Source organism: Pongo abelii, chromosome 8, assembly GCF_028885655.2.
Source record: "Pongo abelii isolate AG06213 chromosome 8, NHGRI_mPonAbe1-v2.0_pri, whole genome shotgun sequence".
NCBI classification, from domain to species: Eukaryota; Metazoa; Chordata; class Mammalia; order Primates; family Hominidae; genus Pongo; species Pongo abelii.
Window position 1 is genome coordinate 90465560 of NC_071993.2, and position 22220 is coordinate 90487779.

Consider the following 22220-nt stretch of genomic DNA (forward strand, 5'->3'; position numbering starts at 1 on the left):
GGTCAGACTGGTCTTGAACTCCTGACCTCAGGGGATTCACCTGGCTCAGCCTCCCAAAGTGCTGGGATTACAGGCGTGAGCCACCGCACCCGGCCCGACAGAGCATTTTTCTCATGTTAAAGCTGAAGGTGCATAAGTTGCAGATGTCATGTTCCCATACTGTATAAGGATTAGCAAACAGATGAATTATGGAAAGGATAAAATTTAGCTTCTATCTTGTGTAGTAATAAGATAGACCAGTAAACAATTTAAGTAATGTCTACTTCCACAAATAGGAATTCAGTTTTTGAAAATTATCCCCTAATATGACTGACATATTTTCTTGTATTAAACTTTTGGTAAGTAGTGTGTATCTTGATCTGTCATAAATTAACAATCCATTGTTCAAATATTAGTTTTGTATTGTGGCATAATAATATTACCACGAACTTAATGGGTTAAAACAACACATATATCATTTTGAATTTCCTATAGGTCAGGAATCCAGGCATGGGTTAGCTGTGTCCTCTCCTTTTTGGACTTGCATAATCTTTTAATCAAGGTGTCATTCAAGGCTACGGTCTCATCTGAGGCTCAACTACAGAAAGATCCACTTCCAAGTACATGTGGTTGTTGGCAGAAATCAGTTCCTTGTGGGATGTTGGACTAAGGGCCTCAATTCCTTGCTGGCTGTTAGTCAGCCATCACCTTGAGTTTCTTGCCACGAGGACTGCTCCATATGGCAGCTTACTTCATCAAATCCAGTGAGGGATATAGCCAAAAAGTTGGCTAGCAAGAATCTAGTCAAGTCATAATCTTATGTAGTATGTCCATTGAATTTACATGTGACATATACATCACATGAACACTGAGCAAAGGATAAAATGCCCCCATTGACCACAGTTGGTTAATGTGCTTATGCATGTACCATGGGGATTGGCAAAGCCTTACCGAAAGCACTTGTACAGAGAAGGAAAGAGGCAAGATTATAGAAAACAATATTTGGATGTTATCAAAAGAAGGCAAAAAAATATATGCAGGACAGTAAAATAAGTAAGTAAATAAACTAATAAATTAAATATCTACTTTACACACTTCATTTTAAAATGGTACAGATTGGTTCTTATTCTTCAGCAAGAAGCAGTTATTGCTCATGCAATGAATATATGGACCACCATTAGGTGCTAGAGTATCTGTGAGAAAGATTGCTTTACATTTAGATAACCTAGTCAATTAAGTGTATGGACAGCAGTAGCAAAAACAAAGCAATTTGGACAAGATGTTTATAAAGCCTATACTTCAGACTAAATTTGTATTTCAGGATTTTTTGTAAAAGGTTTCAATGAAAGCACAATGTAATTGCATAATGTAGCTTAGAAGAACTGCTGTGTACATTCTATTATTAAGTTCAAAACTCTCTCATAAATATGGATAAAAAAATAAAAAAATAAATACCACCACACACCTATTAGAATGTCTGAAATCCAGACTATTGACAACACCAAAAGCTGGTTAGAATATGGGGCAACAGGAACTCTCATTTATTGTTGGTGAGAATACAAAATGGTACAGTCAGTTTGGAAGACAGTTTGGCAGTTGCTTAAAAGACTAAACAGTCTTACTATAAAATCCAGTAATCATGCTAATTAGTATTTACTCAGAAGAGTTGAAATCTTAGAGTCACAAAAACCTACACACAGATGTTTATAGCGGCTTTAGTCATAATTGCCAAAATTGCAACCAAGATGTTTTTTATTTACGGAAATAAACTGTGGGTACATTCAGACCATGAAATATTATGTAGTGCTAAAAATGAAATAAGCGATCAAGCCATAGATGTTGAGGAGCATTAAATGCATATTACTAAGTGAAAGAAAGCAATCTGAAAAGGCTATATACTGTGTGATTCCAGCTATACAACATTCTGGAAAAGGCAAAACCATAGAGACGCTACAAAGATCAGTGGTTGCCAGAGGTTGAGTTGAGGGGAGGGATGAATATACAGGGTGCAGAGGATTTTCAGAACAGTGAGAATACCCTATATGATACTACATGAAAGTGGATACATGTCATTACACATTTGTCCAAACTCATAAAATCTACAACAGCAACATGCACCCTCATGTAAATGATGGATTTTCAGTGATAATGGGTCAATGTAGGTTCATCATTTATCACAAATGTAGCAGTTGGGTGGGGGATTTGATCATGGAGGAGGCCATGAATGTGTGAGGGCAAAGGGTGTATCAGAAATCTCTTATCTTTCTCTCAATTTTTCTCTGAATGTAAAGTTACATCAAAAATTATACTTAAAAATAAATACATCATCTTCTCTAAACCTGCAGACCTCCTCCAGTAAGTGAACTTGCCACCAAAGGGACCATGGTTGGTGTAATTTCTGCTGCTGCCATTAATCAAAGTATCGTGTACTCCATTGTTTCAGGAAATGAAGAAGGTGAGTAGACTTTTAGTTTGTATTCTCACCGTCAACCAGTAAACTTAGATTTGGCCTAATTTCAGATTGAATTGAAATTATTATCTATCATATTGTTTTCTAATAAAATTGTGCCTATCTTAAATGTAATTGTTAACCATGTATCCTGAACTTGATTAAAAATCCAGTTATGTTAGCTAAAGTGATTTTTTCCCTTAAGAAATATTAAGTACCTTAAGAAATATTAAGTATCTAATTAATGAAACCTTGCCCTTTTCCTCATTTGGTAATATTTTAATGACATTTCCTCAAAATTAATGCATCATGAAATTTTCAGCTTTTGGCCATGATCATTGCCTACAGTAGCTTCATCTGCCCCACTGTCTGAACCATCCATGACCCTTACTCCATGTTGGTCATACCTTAACTAATCCTGAAGGAATTTCAAGGTTGTAAATAAGTTGTGAATTTTAAAAAGAGTCACATCCATGTTAAAAGCCATGCATGTTATATGATTCCCAAAATAGTCAAATTAGACATACAATTAATGATTAAAAATAAAAATATAATTTTTTGTGATTTAAGAATCATAGGAATTTGCAGGCCTCTGGGAATGAGGTCATAGCTCAGTCTTTCACATTAATTTTTGTTTTACCTGTTCTCCACAAGTTCTCCTCTGTTTTCCCTTTTGGTATGTTAGATAGCCTAGTATATTGTAGGTAGTCAGGAAATAGTTAATATACATGTAATAAGTTAATCAATAGTAAATATTTAAGAAATGAGTGAATGTAAATTCTTCAAAGAGTTTGCAAGGAAATTATAAAGGCCCTTTTAAGCTTTTTAATGACAAACTATTACTAGGTATTGCTATCCGTGTAGTGTAGCAAGTGGTCAATATCTTACTTTTATTGCCTTTCTTTCTACATTATTACTGTGCTACTATGTGTCCTCCCTAAAAATAACTAAATTTCCTTTTTCCTTGGACTTCGACCATCTGACTAAAGCTATGATTTCTCATCCTGTTCTGTTCTGAAACTTTCTCTTTTGATTCTATTTGTCCTTTTCTTTAAAGACAGCAGAGTGGCTATATTTATTAACCTCTCTCCCCCACAGTGACTGTTTTACATTTTTTTATTTATTTATTCATTCAACAAATATGTACTGAGCATCTATTATGTATTAACTACTCTTCTAGCCACTACAGATAGAACAATGTACAAAATAGATTCCTGCCCTCATGGAAGTTAATGGTCCAGTAAGAGGAGGTTAATAATAAAAATTATTAAACAAAGAAATATATAGTATTATAAGGGATTATTAATTACATGAAAAAATAAAGCAAGGAGAGAATATGGAGAGCATAAGAGGGGGAGATATTATAAAGTTTACCGAAGTGCCCTGATTTTCATTCAGATTTATTTAAAAAAACAGACACAGGGCAACATTAAATTATCCATTTTTTTATTTTCTCTCAAGTGTTCTTAGCAAAACACTAAATCTACAAAATAATAATATTCATAAATTACAAAAAGTATAATAATCCACTAAGTTCAGAAAATTTTGCTTAAACAAAATTAGATGGTTTTCTTTGAAACAACTTCTGAAAGCCTTTAGTGTGATAGAAGACCATATGAATCTAAGGTAAAGAATATATTATTCAGTGTGTCCCAAATGTAATTGACCATAGAACATTGTTTTCCAGCATTATCTCAAAACAACAAAAACAAAAAAGTCCTACAATTTCAAGGCAGACTTTAGCGAAGTATTGATGTTGATCATTTAAAGAGCTGGAACAGTTTCCAAAAAGCAGCGTTTTGTCACTTTCATGTATCACTCTAGTTATAAATAGGCATTTTTAGTGTTGCCTTTTAAAGAGAATTCCTTTCCTTACAGCGTAAAGACAATGACCAGGTAATTATGTTTTAATTTCTAGATACATTTGGAATTAATAATGTCACAGGTGTTATCTATGTGAATGGACCTCTGGATTATGAGACCAGGACAAGCTATGTACTTCGAGTCCAAGCTGATTCCCTGGAAGTGGTCCTTGCCAATCTCCGAGTTCCTTCAAAAAGTAAGTTATACTACTTAAAGCTTTTATGAGAATTGTATGGTGTCTCTGCTAATTTTTTTAATGAAATACCTATGTCTAAAATATCATTCTCAGTGGACAACACAGAAAGATCATTAATACTCTGAGATGATTGCCTATTCGTTTAAACAGCTAATATATGACAATGCAGGGAGTGATTTCATACTCCTGAAATGTCAAGAACATAAAACACCATTTTCAAATTGTGTATCCAATATTGTTAAAATACCACCATTGTCTGTGTATGTTAAATAATAAAACTTAGTCCCACTGTGAAGCTCTGGATAAACCTTGGGAAATAGATATTTTTAATGAATGACTACTAGAAATTGCCTGAATTGTGTGGCTTCTTGTATTTACATATTTTCTTCGAGAAAAGAAAAAATCATCTTAAAATTAGTGACTAACATTTATTGTAATTCATATGTAGCATCATTTTTCATTTTTAATTTACACTTTTTAACCTACATTTTTAATCTATGAAATGAGAATTACTACCCCGTTTTACAAAGGCAAGATTTTATTAATAATTAAAAAGGTTATTTTTTTAAATGACAGTAAACAAAGCGTCACAGATTTAAGCCCATGTTCTGTGACTCCGAACTTCAACATTTCTGTGGCATATAGTTTACCCCCACAGAGAAGCATATAAAAGCCAGTTTGTGAAGGGCACTGACACAGATTTAAAGATGTTATCAATAATGCAATAAATACTATTCTTTTCCCATCTATTGAGGTAATACTCTTTTGCATTTAAGCAATCATCCTTTTGTAATCAAAGCAACCCTTTTAAAATCTAGAAGACTCAAGATAATCCGGTTTAAGTTAACTATTAATAGAATAGAGGCCCAGACAGAGTGTGAAGTGAGAAACAGGATCTGAAACATTCACCCAGGGACTATCCCTGGACGTCATTTCAAGGCATTTCATCAAGCAAGCGTTCTTAGAAGGGAGAAGAGGGAAAAAGAAGAGGGGAGAGGCATAAAGCAAGAACCCAGGCAGTGTGAGAGAAAAGAAAGCAAGACAGGAGCAACAGGCAGAAGATGCAGGATAGAACAGGATAGAATTTTCTGTATCAGTTTGGCAATTGATCATAAAAAGAAATCACTCCTTTTCATTTATCGCGAACCTCATTTACTGATTTAGTGTAGAGAGCTGCTCAGTTGCTTGTAGAGACACAACCAAATCATTTGAAAAATCAGATTATACAGGTGTCTTTGAAATTAAAGGAATTGAATTGTCCTCAATAACTATGCATCACTCACATAAATTGTTTAAAAATAGCAGATGAGTTCTTTGAGTTTCTAAAATCTTTGAACTACAGGCAATTATGTTTTTAAAAATATAGAGGATGCTTCCAATTGTAAACTGAATTGGATAAATGAGGAGTGGAAAGGTTGGAGTAACTCTAAATTATATAATGTAACCTATTTTATTGCAAATGCAAAAATGGGGAAGATTAATTGAAAAATGTACCTGCACTCTTTCCTTGAAACAAATGAACAGTTTAAGAAAGAAAAATTTTAGGTTGTAGAACTTGACATTTCTCAAGTAATACTTGTGATTTTTATGAATAGAGGTGCATTAAGTTCTTATATGTGAATACAACTAGCTCCCATTACTTTAATTTACATGTAAATCTGAGGCTAATAAAAGTTTATCATTAGATATGTGTATACTTCCGTGTGCCCCGGTATGCATGTAGAGGTGAAACCAATTCATGAATTATCCTGTCAGAAATGCATGAAGTCTAAAAGCTAAAATATTTACTGCCTGATTCTTTGAATATTGTTATTAACCTTTTATGACTGACCTTTGCCTCCTAAGTTTGAAATAAAAACCCATATATTTCTAATTCAATCTCATTAATTAATAACTGTTAATGGCCTATAGTCAATCCCCAGTCCATTAGCTATGCAAATACAACCATTATGTAAATTGAGGTTAATTAGTTAGCTAAATATTCATCTCTGCAGCAGAATTAGTTGCCTTACCACATATCATTTGAATAAAGATAATAAAAATCAGAAGTTTAATTCATTAAAGAAGTATTTTATTGTGACTTCTTTACCAAAAAATTGTTAATGAAATTATTTTCAAAGTAAATTGTGTAACGACGATGTGATTAGATTTAATATTTAAATGCAAATTAATTAAAATGTAAAGTTTTAGAGCTCATTTCATAAGTTTAACACTAGGAATATTTAAATATTTTAATATTTTAGTTGGAACATTTCAAACATACAAAAATTACAGAGAATATTATGGTGAACCTCCATGTATCAACTACCTAACTCAACATAATCATGCCCTGGGAAATAGTCTTTCATCTATGCTCTCAACTACCCACTATTGCTTATTCGGAAGCAGGTCAGAGTCATAACATTCAATCTAAATATTTTGATATGTATATCTTAAGGACTCTTAAAACTTAATTAAAATATCATGATTACTCCTCCCAAAAGTAACGAATTATTTGATATCAACATATATCCAGTTGGTATTAAACATATCCAGTTCGTATTAAGCATTAATTTACATCAGAATCCAAATAAGTTCTATACATTGCCATTGGTTGATAGGTCTGTTAAGTCTCTTTTAATCTGTAGGCTTCCCCACTACCCTCTTTTATTCACCTTGATATTTATTTCTGCAAGAAACCACATTTCTGAAGCCTGGATTGATGACTGTCTCTCCAAGTGGTCATTTCATATTCTTTCTGCTTCCTTTATTTCCAGGAAATAAGTAGTTAGATCTGGAGGCTTGATCATATCCAGGTTATTTTTGGTTTGTTTTTAAACAAATAAATCGTAGGTGATATACACTCCTTCCTTAAACATTAAATCTCTTTGATTCTCTTTTTGTGATACCGGTAGTAGCAACCACCAATAGTAATTTTCTAAATCCATTTTTTTCTTTTTATTACTTCTGTATTCATTAGCCAAAATATTTCTATAAAGAAAAATGTCCCCATACCCTGAGGTCCAGCAACTATAGGAAAAACAAGAAAAAAAAACTTTGATTCTTTCATTTTATTATTGATTTTCAAAATAATGAGTTGATTCACTGTTATACTCAAAATGGGAATACTGAGATGACGTATATGTTTGGTTTTCTGGGTCTCATGGTCTCTGTCGGAACTACTCTACTGTGTTGTAGCTTAAAAGCAAGAAGAGATAATACATAAACCAAAGGGTTTGGCTATTCTCTCATAAAACTCATTTTACTAAAACAGGCTGTCTGTGGGCTGGATTTGACCAAAGGGCTGTAGTTTGCCCACATTTGTTCTAATACTTACTTTTACATTACATGGTACACTTTTCTTTTGCACTGCTCATATCTTTCCTGTTGTGAGCAATGTTTCTTCTTCATCTCTTGTATTTTCCCATACATCTAATTGAAAGTGATATTGTTTTATCCCTCTTAGTAACACATTCAGTCATTTTGTTATCAGTAACCCATTCCCAAGTAAAGTCTTTGATGCAGGATTATAGAGACACTATTTCCTATGTTTTGGTGCATTAAGAAAAGCTTATCTTAGGGCTTTAACATTGAAGACCAATTTGACTGGATAACTTGACTCATTTTCTTTTTTAAATTAAATTTTTCATTCCATTTTCTTATTCTTTGAAGCATACTGTAAAAAATGTGTAATGACAAACTGGTCTGATTTCTGAATTTCCAAATAATTGCTTTTATTTTTTCTTTAGAGTTCACTATTTTTGTGAAAATATTTCTACATGTTGGAAATTCTGGGTCATTTTCTATATATGTAGTATAACTGTTCAAGTCTCATTTAGGGATTTTTTTTTTAATTCTAGCTTTTTTTTTTTAATTAATTTGGCATCTATTCTGGTGTTACTGAGGTTCTTATGCTCTTGTGCAATAGAAACTGACACAAGGCTAAGAAAATTTCCCAGACTCCAGGCATTATTGGAACTTATGCTGGAGCACAAGGAAAGCAGCCCGGAAAAGAGAAAGTCCTCTTGCTGCCTCCCTGGAGATAGCCAAGAGAGTAATTTTAACAGGCCTAGCCATGAAAGGAGAGACATTAAAGCATGTAGAGACGGGAATTTATAGCACTTGCACAGTTTGAGGTCATGCTTCTTCATGTGTCACACGTTAATAGGCCTAGCCATGAAAGGATTGACATTAAAGCATGTAGAGACGAGAATTTATAGCACTTGCACAGTTTGAGGTCATGCTTCTTCATGTGTCACACGTCTCATTAACATGTTACATCTCCGTGTGATTTTTTTTTTTTTTTGAGACAGAGTCTCGCTCTGTTGCCCAAGCTGGAGTGCAGTGGCGTGATCTGGGCTCACTGCAAGCACCGCCTCCTGGGTTCACACCATTCTCCTGCCTCAGCCTCCTGAGTATCTGGGATTACAGGCGCCCACCACCACAGTCATTTTTTTAGCCTTCTGTGCATGTGGGTATTGGGGGCCAACTTCCTTGAGTAAGATGTATGGTGGAATGTCTCTCATCTTGGTTTCTCTAGGTAACTGATAGCTTGCAAACTCTTGTGGTCAGTGGGGATGGCATGAGTGAGGTGATGCTGCCATTACCTTACAGTGGTGCAAGGTCTGGTGACTAATGTGACTGCATGAAATAATGCTCTAGTAGAGGTGATCTGAACCCAAAGTTCTATCCCTCCTCTGTCTCACTGGGAGATTCCTAGTATACAAGTGTTGAATCTTCTCTTATCTTTTCATCACTTTCTCGCTCATCTCTTTGTATTAGAGCACATTACTGTAAAGAATTTTTGCAACCTACTCATCTGACAAAGGGCTAATATCCAGAATCTACAATGAACTCAAACAAATTTACAAGAAAAAACAACCCCATCAAAAAGTGGGCAAAGGATATGAACAGACACTTCTCAAAAGAAGACATTTATGCAGCCAAAAAACACATGAAAAAATGCTCATCATCACTGATCATCAGAGAAATGCAAATCAAGACCACAATGAGATACCATCTCACACCAGTTAGAATGGTGATCATTAAAATGTCAGGAAACAACAAGTGCTGGAGAGGATGTGGAGAAATAGGAACACTTTTACACTGTTGGTGGGATTGTAAACTAGTTCAACCACTGTGGAAGTCAGTGTGGTGATTCCTCAGGGATCTAGAACTAGAAATACCATTTGACCCAGCCATCCCATTACTGGGTATATACCCAAAGGATTATAAATCATGCTGCTATAAAGATACATGCACACGTATGTTTATAGCAGCACTATTCACAATAGCAAAGACTTGGAACCAACCCAAATGTCCAACAACGATAGTCTGGTTTAAGAAAATGTGGAACATATACACCATTGAATACTATGCAGCCATAAAAAATGATGAGTTCATGTCCTTTGTAGGGACATGGATGAAACTGGAAACCATCATTCTCAGCAAACTATCACAAGGACAAAAAACCAAACACCGCATGTTCTCACTCATAGGTGGGAATTGAACAATGAGAACACATGGACACAGGAAGGGGAACATCACACACCGGGGACTGTTGTGGGGTGGGGGAAGGGGGGAGGGATAGCATTAGGAGATATACCTAATGCTAAATGAAGAGTTAATGGGTGCAGCACACCAACATGGTACATGTATACATATGTAACAAACCTGCACATTGTGCACATGTACCCTAAAACTTAAAGTATAATAATAATAATAAAATTTAAAAAAAAATACATGAGACTGGGTAATTTATAAAGAAAAGAGGTTTAATTGGCTCATGGTTCTGTAATCTCTACAGGAAGCATGGTGCTGGCATCTGCTCTGGTTCTATGGAGACCTCGGGAAGCTTGTAATTGTGGTGGAAGTCAAAGGGAAAGCAGGCACATCACATGGCAAAAGCAGTAGCAAGGGAGAGAGAGAGTGGTGGGGGAAGGTGCCACACAATTTTCAACAACCAGATCTTGTGAGAACTCACTATGGCGAAGACAACACCAAACCATGAGGGATCTGTCTCCACGAGACTGATCTCCCATGTCCTCAGCTGCAGCACCCGATTAGATTAAAACCTTCTTCCCTAGCAATACTCATTGTCTCAGTGATTGCCCATCTGTGTGGCAAGCAGCAGAATCTAGACCAAAACAATCATGTTTCAGTAACAGAGTTTACCACTCTGAACACCATTACTCTCAAGGAGAATTGAAAATGGTCACGCGAATTAAAATTTAGAAGTGACTTTGTGAGTATTGCTTTATAGGGGAGGGTTGTTGTAAAGTTGTACTTGAATTCACTTCAACAGTATACTTTTCCCCAAAAAACGAGGGCTGGGGAAATATATGCTTTCCCTTCTCAAGTTTAATGTTGGCAACTACAGTAAAAAACACTGTGCCCTTATGTTGGCCTAGCACAGCAAATCCATGTTTGAGACATATCAGATAAATATAGACAGAAAAAGAGCAACAAGCGATTACAATGACTGGAGTATTACATTATGTTACAGCTACATCTAGATAGGTCTGTGCTTCTGTAAGTATGCAGGCAAAGAACCTGTGACTGTTCTTTGCCTGCATAATTATACCCAAACCAACCCAAAGGACCAGATTTGGGACACATGTGAATGCCAGTTTTCTTAAATCCTGTTCAGTAGAATTACCTGAAGGAGTGATGATACTGCAAAAGGCAAAAACTAGACATAGACTGGCTGAATTCCTATTAAAATGATAAACTGGAATTAACTGAAGTACACTGGCAAACTGAAGTTGCTGAAGGAAAGCATACCAGTGCTGAAGATGCTCTCATTGACCATGTCTGTTTTAAACCCAGGTCTGACCCAAAGAGTATTCAACCATTTCACAACAGTAATATTGAAGTAGGAACTTCACTACCTACCTTACATGCCTTTTCTCCATAATCTCCAAGGTCAGGTAATAGAAGTCTGAGTGATAAAAATCAACTGCTAGTGAATGAAGGAGGTGGTGGTAGTTAATAAAGAAAAAAGTAAAAGGAAATCTCTTACAGCCTCTTCCCCAAAGGCAGAGGAACTTCCATTAACATATCTAAGCTGGGGAAGGACAAAAAGTTTTACCTTTAAATGAAATTTGAAGTATTAGATTAATATATTGAACTAGAGAATCATTTTTAAATTCTTTTTAAAGTTACCTTTACCATAGTACTATTAACAATTTTTTAAAAAATTATAAAATTTCTTGAGCTTTTATTCAACAGCAGGAAAAATATTAGCCCGTATTAGCAGGATAAAAGAGATAGTATGAAAGAAAATAATAGAGTTTTATAATTATATTCTATGTGTTCATGTTAAGAATATTATTTCAGTGAGACTGTAGAACAGAATTTAGTGGATATTGTTAAAATGGATTTAGTCTGCGCAAAGACAGAAGTTTGTATCTGTTTTGTTTATTGATGTATCCCAATAGCCTAAAATGCATGGCACATAAATATACCCAATAAAGATTTGTCCAATGCATGAGTGAGTCTGGAAAATTAAGGCCAGATTGTGAAGCGTTTTAAATATCAAGCTAACAGTATGCAAATTTGTAGCATACATACCACTCATACAACCCACCTGATGGCTGACTGCTAATTAAGCTCCAGTTCTGCCCACTCCCACCTCACCACCCCTGATTTTTAGCCTTTTCATAACAGTGGTTTAGTCATTACTACAGATGGAGACAGTACACTGTTTTAATCATGGGAATGTGCTTAGGAGCTTCCTCCCAGTACTTGAAATTGCAGGGAATCTGAAAAGCTTTGGAGTTTTCTCTCTCTTCAATTCAGTTAGAAATTAGGTGTTGATTTTTCATTCCTCCTGCACTCAAACTTTCTGGCCCTCTAGACTCCCTACATTTTATCTCTTCTTCCTGTCTCATTCTGTTAAGCATCCATATTTTCTTCCTTTACTCCAATATTGACCACTAATTTGATCAAATAATTATCTTCATTTTACAAAGTGTTAACGAAACACCAGGAGTTTGATCTAGGTCCTGCTGCTTGCTGCACAGAAAGCCAATTACTGAGAAAACAAGTATTGCCAAGGAAGAAGGCTTTAATCGGGTGTTGAAGCTGAAGAGATGGGAGTTCAGTTTCGAATCCATCTCCCTGATTGACTAAAGCTAGGGGTTTTATATAGTAGGGAAGAAATATAAGAGTGCAAGAAAACAAGAACTGGGGAGGAGAAAGGAGACCTCTGGGGCAGTGATCTGGTAAGTTTCAGTTATTTGATACTTTTTTTTTTTGAGAGGCCTGAAGGTCCTCCTTTCCTGAGGAAGGAGCTCAGATAAAACAAATAAAAGTTTTAAGCTTTAACAGCAGAAGGGCCAGTTTCTATGTTTATCTGAAAACAACTGTCTATGGGACTATTGGACTAGTTTCAAAAGGAAAGACAAATGTGAATGCATTGCTATTTCTTTTTTTTTTTTTTTTTTTTTTTGAGAGGGAGTCTCACTCTGTTGCCCAGGTTGCAGTACAATGGCGTGGTCTCAGCTCCTTGCAAGCTCCGCCTCCCAGGTTCACGCCATTCTCCTGCTTCCGCCTCCCTAGTAGCTGGAACTGCAGGCGCCTGACACCACGCCCGGCTAATTTTTTGTATTTGTAGTAGAGACGAGGTTTCACCATGTTAGCCAGGATGGTCTCCATCTCTTGACCTCGTGATCCACCCGCCTCGGCCTCCCAAAGTGCTGGGATTACAGGCGTGAGCCACCACGCCCAGCTGAATGCATTGCTATTTCTAATACATTATTTCAAAATTATGAGTCATCTTTTCTTCCTATCCATAGTCTCTTTCTTTGCAGAAAAACTCAAACTCTCCTGGGTTTTTAGGATATAATGTTATTTGGTCCCAAAGAAGCTTCAAGAAGCCTGTACCCAGAACATCTATAGAAGCTTATGTTAATATTTCTGCCACAGAGTCATTCCCATTCTTTTATTTTTATGTAGAGCAAAAGCCGTAACATGCAAGTTTACAGCACAGATTGATTTATGTAACTCCATAATTGAAGCGGCAATTTTTGCTTTATGGTAAAATTATAATTATCTTTAAACATGAAAAAAGAAAGCCATAGCTTTCTATAAATATATCATTGTGTTTTGAGTCAATAACTAGACTTTCAATCAGGAATAAATTACAAGACAATTAACATAAACTTTAAACTGGTGGTGAAACAACTCAAATGCTATTGATTTCATTTTATGTTTTAGCTGTAGGGTACAAGCTTGTAATACATTTCATTTTTTTGACTTTTGTGGTTTCTAACAGAAGGTCTGTGACAAATAATGCTAATGACTCTTTACTTATGATTGACTGACTTACAAAAGCATTCCTGTTATAACTTGGGTAGCAATATTGTAGCCTGTCACATATTTTTTAGTCCTAAAATCCCAGGAATGATCATAGCCTTATATTTATAGTGTGAATATATGGCCACTGTTTTAGAAACTATATTAATAATGTATTACTTTAAAATATGGAGAGGAGTTTATGAAAATTAACATGATAATATCATTAGCAGCATTTTTCTTTCAGAAATTTTAGGCATCTTATATAAATATATGGTTGAAAAAATTATATTTTCAATGAAACAAAAATGTATTCCGGTGGACTCATAGCACAAAATTGTCTGTCCAAGAAAAAATTGCATTGTGCACAATAAGTTTCCTTGGAAATGTGATTTGAAACATTATATACACTATTATTAATACATTTCTGAAACCAAATGCATTGAGGCAGTGCTCTTCCATTTATCCCAAATTGGTTTGCTGAACTGATGACAATGATATATAATCAAACTTTTCAAAATAGAAAAAGATTACATTTCTGCATATATGAGAAAAAATATATATTTCATGAGGGAAACATTTTATAGTGCTGCCATGGGCAATCAAAATTAAAATATTTAAGAATCTAGGAATGCATAAAATAGTTCTCCTTCTTATACCTAAGAATAAGCCTGGAACTAAAGGGAGAAGATACAATTTTCTTCATTCTTGGAAACGCACTTATAATTAATATAGTAAATAATTTAGATTTTTTTTCTAAGACTTTTTAGTCCAAAATTAAATTGGGATTCAAAATGAGACCATTCATTGAATGCCAAATATTTTTGCAAACTTATGCTTTCCAGAAAGTATTAATTACTGATTAAAAATGAGGCCCCAGAATGATACAATAGTCACTCTAAACCTCTTGCTTTAGAAAAACTCCTATTTCAACAGAGGCACTCTAAGCCCTATTAAATGCAAATGAAACTATGCACAGAAGAACTGGAATCTATTAAGTCACTTATGTTACAGAAATAACAACCTTTCCAGAAACAGAAAACAGATGCAACTACATGAATAACGTAAGCATAAAATGTAGTTTAGCATTCATAGATATGAGGGAAATTATCAGAATTAATTCTTCATTATTGAGTATGGTTGTAGGCATTGGCTATCCCCATTCTGTTGTAATATAATCAAGGTCAGGTCTTCACTTAAACTAATAACTTGCTAAAGATTTAGCATAGTTATTAGATTGGTTTTTATTTATTTTTATCACTTATGGATAATGCATTTTTTTCTGTTAGTAAAATGTTTATTTTCCCAACTTTAACAAGTAGCTGATCTTACTGGTTGACTATTAAAAGAAGAAAAAAAAAAGCTTCCCATTAAATAGACAAAAATAAATTCAGCATTATGCTTACATAATAAAAAGAAATATGGGGAAAAGTACCATATAGAAAAAATGTACATAGGAGTGAACATTCAAAAGGTTTCATTGTCTCAACTTCACCAGTCTCTGAAGTTCTGCTGGGCATATCCTATGTAACTGCTTTTCTGAATTTCTATATTCATTGCATTCTCTTCATTTAACCTCAAGGAATGTCTACACCTAAATGTCTGTGCTTGCACAAGTGTCTCTTTTTAAAATGTCCTTTCTACATTGTTTTTCAGATAAACTCAATTATTCTACAAGGGTCAGTTTAAAGGTCATCTCATTTTTGAGACTTTCCTTAATCATCCATTGTCCCTGTCATATAAGAACAAATACATCTGGCCTGTGAGTTCTCCTCAGATAAGAAGATGTAGTATTATTCAATTTTATCTTGTCCCAGATTTTATCACAGGTGCTGTGTGGATGATAGCAGAGAAGATAAAAATGTGAGATAGATCCCAAAGAAGAGAATAGTACACATAACACTATGAAGATGAAAGACATATTTCAAAAAATAGTAAATACTCCTTTTCCAGCACAATACAGAATTTGTCTAGTAAATTATGTTTGATGCCATGTTCTAATGCTTTCAAAGAAATGCTGTCATGATATCTATTGTTGTATTACTCCACCTTTTTGATATTTATTGTTTATATAAAAGATCACATTATAATTAACCATATATTTTCATGATTGATTTTGTCCAAAATGTATCTAATTTTGACCTGGACTAATTAATAACAGTATAATTTTATAATTCTTCACAGTGAATTGTGAATTGTATCAGATTTGCAAGAACATTTGATGGGTTAAACATATAAGGTGGTAATAAAATAACAGATACATGGGCAAACAATAGAATTTAGTGTATTCCAAGGTAAAAGGTAAAAGTGGTAAAGAGTGACTGGGACAATGCTCTTTTGATCTTGAAATTAGATATTGCTTATTATCTTTGACAACATTACATGGATTGGTAAAGGTTTTGTGGGTCCCCTTGTAATTCTTCTTACTCTTTGATAATGTTTGATAATGTTAACATTCACACACACACACACACAAACACACACACTTGCATTTACATATAAACAAAACTTCCAAACAGACTAGTACTTCTTAAGTTATTATTTCGCTTTCAACAACTCTGTCCCCTTTATTTTTGAGGCACATCTAATATGATTCTGTTTTTTTGTCGCATGGCCCCTGAAACATTATTTTCGTGCCACAGAGATAATGAAAAGTATGGTAAATTAACAAATATATATCACATATTTTCAAGGCATAAACATTTTTTCTAAGTGCTGTAAGGGGATACGTATCCACAAGGTGAGATTAGCGCTTTAAAGAAGTTTCTATCCTGGTGGAGAAGCTATGACATAGGTATAAACAATAAGTAGTAGCATGAAGTCCATGACTAATTGATATACAAGAGACATAGACATGCATGATTTGAAATTAGAGTAGCTTTGTCAATGAAAAAACTCAAACTCTGCAAAACATTTGAAGAAATTTATTCTGAGCCAAATATGAGTGACTGTGGCCCTTGACACTGTCCTCAGGAGATCCTAGAACATGTGCCCGAGGTGGTTGAGATGCAGCTTGGTTGTATACATTTAAAATTCTTCTAATTGGCAATTGGTTGAAAGTGGCTTCAGAAGACAGTGAATTGCCGTAGTGGTAAACAAAAGTTAGTGAAGGGAAAAAGGAAGTAGATAAGTAAAAGAATCATAAAGTAGTGTTTCTCAGAAAGCAGCTGTTTGAACTACCTGGTGATACTTACCTGAGATACTCATTTAATAATACATATTTTTGTGATCTCTTTTCCAAACCTACTTAATTAAGATATCTGGAAATGGAAAATGGAAATCTGAATATTTACGATTTTTATTGTTGTTGTTGTTTCTTCACAACTATTTGAAATACTGATAGGAAGATTAACTGCTTGCAGTTTTGTTTGTTTTGTTTCTTAAAGCAGGGAATTAACATGAGAAATTTAGCTCAGTATGTAGAATAGCTTGGAGAGAGATAGACTGAATGCTAAACAGAATTGGATAAATAGGCCAGGCCCAAACTAGAATATTGGGCCAGTGAGAGGAGGAAAATGTAGGACAACTGCAAAAGAGAAGTTGGTAGGACTTGATGACTGGTTATAAAGAGAAAGGAAGAAATCAAGGATGATTTTATACTTTTGATCTTGGGTGACATGAATAAGAACTAAAAACTTGCAGGAAACAAGGAACTGGACTTCCAAAGGTGTTCAAGACTGACAGGTAGATTTCGAAAAAAAATCATATAGCATGAGTACTTAAATCAAGGAATTGTTATGCCAAGGGTCGCTAGTCTCACATGGTATAAATGTAAAATAATGAGGCTTAAGTGAGAAAACCAGGCAAAGAAAGCATCAAAGGAAAAAGTATCTCTTGACCTCCCATAATCACAGAGAAAAAAACTTAATTTGCACACACCTGAACACACCATAGAAAGGGCTCAAGACTAGAAACCAGGGACTGGAAACACTACTACTCTACAAATATAAAGAAAATATGGAAATAAAGGTAAACAGAAATCCACTGGCAATGTAATGATAGGAGACTCCCTGTCGAGGCAATGATCTCTTTAAGAGGAGATGAGCTAGTGAAGCTTGTATCAGGGAGAAATGCTGTTTAGATCCATTCTGCTATCTCAGATCCAATTGTGTCTGGAACTGGTGGGTTCTTGGTCTCACTGACTTCAAGAATGAAGCTGCGGACCCTCGCGGTGAGTGTTACAGTTCTAAAAGATGGTGTGTCTGGAGTTCGTTCCTTCTGATGTTCAGGCATGTTCGGAGTTTCTTCCTTCTGGTGGGTTCGTGGTCTCCCTGGCTTCAGGAGTGAAGCTGCAGACCTTCGCAGTGAGTGTTACAGCTCTTAAGGCAATATGTCTGGAGTTATTCGTTCCTCCCATCAGGAGTTGTTCATTCTTCCCAGTGGGTTCATGGTCTTGCTGGCCTCAGGAGTGAAGCTGCAGACCTTCGCGGTGAGTATTACAGTTCATAAAGGCAGTGTGGACCCAAAGAGTGAGGAGCAGCAAGATTTATTGCAAAGAGTGAAAGAACAAAGCTTCCACAGTGTGGAAGGGGACCCCAGCAGGTTGCCACAGCTGGCTGGGGCAGTCTGCTTTTATTCCCTCATGTGGCCCCACCCACATCCTGCTGATTGGTACATTTTACAGAGAGCTGATTGGTCTGTTTTACAGAGAGCTGATTGGTCCGTTTTGACAGGGTGCTGATTGGTACATTTACAATCCCTGAGCTAGACACAAAAGTTCTCCAAGTCCCCAGAGCACTGATTGGTGCATTTACAAACCTTGAGCTAGACACAGGGTACTGATTGATGTGTTTACAAACCTTGAGCTAAACACAGAGTGCTGATTTGGTGTATTTACAGTCCCTTAGCTAGACATAAAGTTTCTCTAAGTCCCCACCAGATTAGCCAGATACAGAGTGCTGGTTGGTGCATTTTCAAACCTTGAGCTAGATACAGAGTGCTGATTAGTGTATTTACAATCCCCTAGCTAGACATAAAGATTCTCCAAGTACCCACTAGACTCAGGAGCCCAGCTGGCGTCACCTAGTGGATCCTGCACTGCAGCCGCAGGTGGAGCTGCCTGCCAGTCCCGTGCTGTGCACCCGCACTCCTCAGCCCTTGGGCGGTTGATGGGACCAGGTGCTGCAGAGCAGGGGGCGGCACTCGTCGGGGAGGCTCAGGCCATGCAGGAGCCCATGGCGGGGGGCACTCTGGCATGGCGGGCTGCAGGTCCTGAGCCCTGCACCACAGGGAGGCAGCTGAGGCCCAGCGAGAATTTGAGTGCAGCACCAGCGGGCCTGCACTGCTAGGGGACCTGGTGCACCCTCTGCAGCTGCTGGCCTGGGTGCTAAGCCCCTCACTGCCTGGGGCCCGTGGCACCGGCCGGCCGCTCTGAGTGTGGGGTCCGCCAAGCCCATGCCTACCCAGAACTCACGCTGGCCTGGGAGCGCCGCACGCAGCCCCGGTTCCCACCTGCACCTCTCCCTCCACACATCCCGGCAAGCAGAGGGAGCTGGCTCTGGCCTCGGCCAGCCCAGAGAGGGGCTCCCACAGTGCAGCGGCGGGCTGAAGGGCTCCTCAAGTGCGGCCAGGGTGGGCGCCAAGACTGAGTAGGTGCTGAGAGCAAGCGAGGGCTGCGAGGGCTGCCAGCAGGCTGTAACCTCTCACAATGACCAAATTAAGCTGTCAAAAGAAAAAAAAATTATTGTCCCGTGAGGCCCCATCTCATTTGTCTCTCTGAGGCTGTCAAGAGAGACAAATGAAAGACTGAGTTTGAGAAAAACTCTTCCGTTTGGTGAATGAGAGGAAAAGAATAGCCATTTAAGAGACCAGTGGAAAAAATGAGTACAATTTATGTAGTGATGACCTGTTAGCCAAAGGAGAAGAGGGTTTCAAGAAAAGTCAAAAATGGCTGAAACATAAATGTTGCAGATACTCCAGAAAAATGGTGACTAAAGAGAGTGTGTTGAATAATAGTTAACTTGGGCCAACAATAACTGTAGCTAGTGCCAAATAAATAATAAAAGGCTTGTATGTGGAAGAAAACATGGGAATTAAGTAGGTAAAAGATTTCTTGGTTTTATCTTCACAATTTAAAATTTAATTTATTCTTAAATATTCCCTAATTTTGTTAAAGTTTACATTTTATAAGGCATGCATTTCAATTTAATGTACACATTACTTCAATGCAAAAGCAAGAACTGAGAATTTTATGATTCAGAGATAAGAAACATAAATTTAGCTTGTCATTCTTTTTAATCATTATTCAGAACACAAGTCTAGTAGTCAATTCTTCCCAATATAATTCATTTTTTATTCCCAGGAACTTTTGTAAGTCCAATTAATCAATCTTGTTCCTGTTTTTATCCCTTTTGGTGTCTTGTACCTAATTAGTCCCCCATGTAATATCTTAAAAATAATTACAGACAAGCAGTTTAGAGGAAATCATTATTTTAAATGATGTCACTTTCAATTTTGAAAGCCTGTTACTAGTTATTTACTTACAGCATATGCTTGCCATCAAGACTGTTTAATAGAGAGTGCTATATTTGTGGGTTTTTTTGTTTTGTTTCTTTGAGACGGAGTCTTGCTCTGTCACCCAGGCTAGAGTGCAGTGGCACAATCTCAGCTCACTGCAAACTCCACCTCCCAGGTTCACACCATTCTCCTGCCTCAGCCTCCCGAGTAGCTGGGACTACAGGTGCCCGCCACCACGCCCGGCTTATTTTTTGTATTTTTAGTAGAGATGGGATTTCACCGTGTTAGCCAGGATGGTCTCAATCTCCTGACCTCGTGATCCCCCCACCCCAGCCTCCCAAAGTGCTGGGATTACAGGCACGAGCCACTGCGCCCAACCTATATTTGTGTTTTATTAAAATACACAAGAAAGTTGGATACTTTAACCAGTTTAGTGGCTCAGTTTTGCTTCTAAATGATCCCTATTTGATGATATTTCATAAATGCTCAGATATGCCTGAGTTTAAAGGACAAACAGTAAGGGAGAAATTTTATCAAAAATCTATACTAGGGAAAATTCTATGTAACACAGATTATTAAACCATTAAGTTGTTCCCATTTAAAATTACCTTAATAGAAAAGCAGAGAAAAAGTAGATACATAAAAATTGTATATATGAAATTACTTAAGATCCATGATTTTGGTATCAGACAGGCCTGAATTCCATACCCAGTTCTGATCTTTACAAACTTCTCTAACCTTTATAATCTTCAACTTTCTCTTAGGGTAAATATGTCTACACCTCATAAGGGTATTTGAGAATTTTAAGGACTATCATATCAGAAAAGTAATTAACTTATTGTAACATAAGAAATACTCTATAAAAAGGTATTTTTTATTACTACTGCTAGCTGTGATATGTTCGAACCACACAAAATTATAATAAGCACATACTAAATATGCTTCATCTTCTCCTTTAGATAAGTGTACAGAGAGATATCTCATATTTTGCTCTGAATTCTCTGTATTACCAGGGATTGTAGGTTGTGACATGTTAGAAAAGCAGCAAGGCATCTTCTGAGGGCTTTAGATTTGAATACCCCTCTCTTGATTGACAACCGGATAATGTATATACATAAAGACAACTTTTTTTCAAGAAAAATTAAAACAATGTAAAATCCATGATTATAAAAAAGAAAATATACTAAAATTTAATACTTGATTAAATTTTGCAACACAAAATGAAAAATCTGCATTTCATAATGTCTTTTGGGAGGAAAAAATCCAGTATCTTTTCTGTAAATAGGGAGGTGTGGTGTCCATTCTCTGCTATGGACTAAATTGGTCATTCCAAAATATTTTTGGCGTGGTTAGTAAGTTGGAAACAGCAGAAACCACTTCTGACTGGTTTATACTAAAGGAATCATATCAGAAGAATACTTGGTGGCTTGTACAAGCAAGAGAGAAATTGAATAGGGTCTAAGGAAAAACAAAAACGTGGAGAGGCTTCAGCAATCTTAGAAACTCAAGTAGCAATTCCTTTTTGGCAGTGTCATTAAGAGAGCTGGGGTCAATGACCTTCAAGCAACTGGCAGTCAGTTCAAGGATCACACATCTGAAGGCAGGAGAATCTGATTGGCCTGGCTTGAGCTATGTATCTTTGGCCAGGGGTGAAGTGAAGAGTACAATAGTTGGCATTTCTATTAAGGACTCATGGAATATGGAGGTAATAGTAACCCAAGAAGGGAAAATGGACTTCTGTGGCCAAAATAAAGGAGGAAGTGATACTGTTTAGGCAAATTTAAAAAAGTCATATTAGGGCTGAAATATGGTTGAATGAAGTGCTTGGTAAGCAGTATGGAGGTCGGTGTAGAGGGGTGGCATATTACTTGAAAGTTACAGTGCTAAATTTTTACTTTACATCATAATGGAATTTTAATTTCCATTTATACTGTGACTAGTGCTCAAAAATGTAAGTAGCTGATTACCTCAACTTTTGAAGGTTTATCAATTTGTGTTGCT

At 36.2% G+C, this 22220-nt stretch overlaps 1 protein-coding gene across 19 annotated transcripts in view; it reads left to right on the forward strand.

The window, feature by feature from the left end:
• PCDH15 (protocadherin related 15) overlaps window positions 1–22220 on the forward strand; it is a 1013670-nt gene that overhangs the window by 868141 nt on the left and 123309 nt on the right. For all 19 annotated transcript variants that reach the window (XM_054522581.2, XM_063727642.1, XM_063727641.1 and 16 more), the window contains 2 exons: window positions 2325–2434; window positions 4347–4487. In XM_054522581.2, the coding sequence (XP_054378556.2) occupies window positions 2325–2434; window positions 4347–4487 (251 nt within the window). The remainder of the gene's footprint in view (window positions 1–2324; window positions 2435–4346; window positions 4488–22220) is intronic.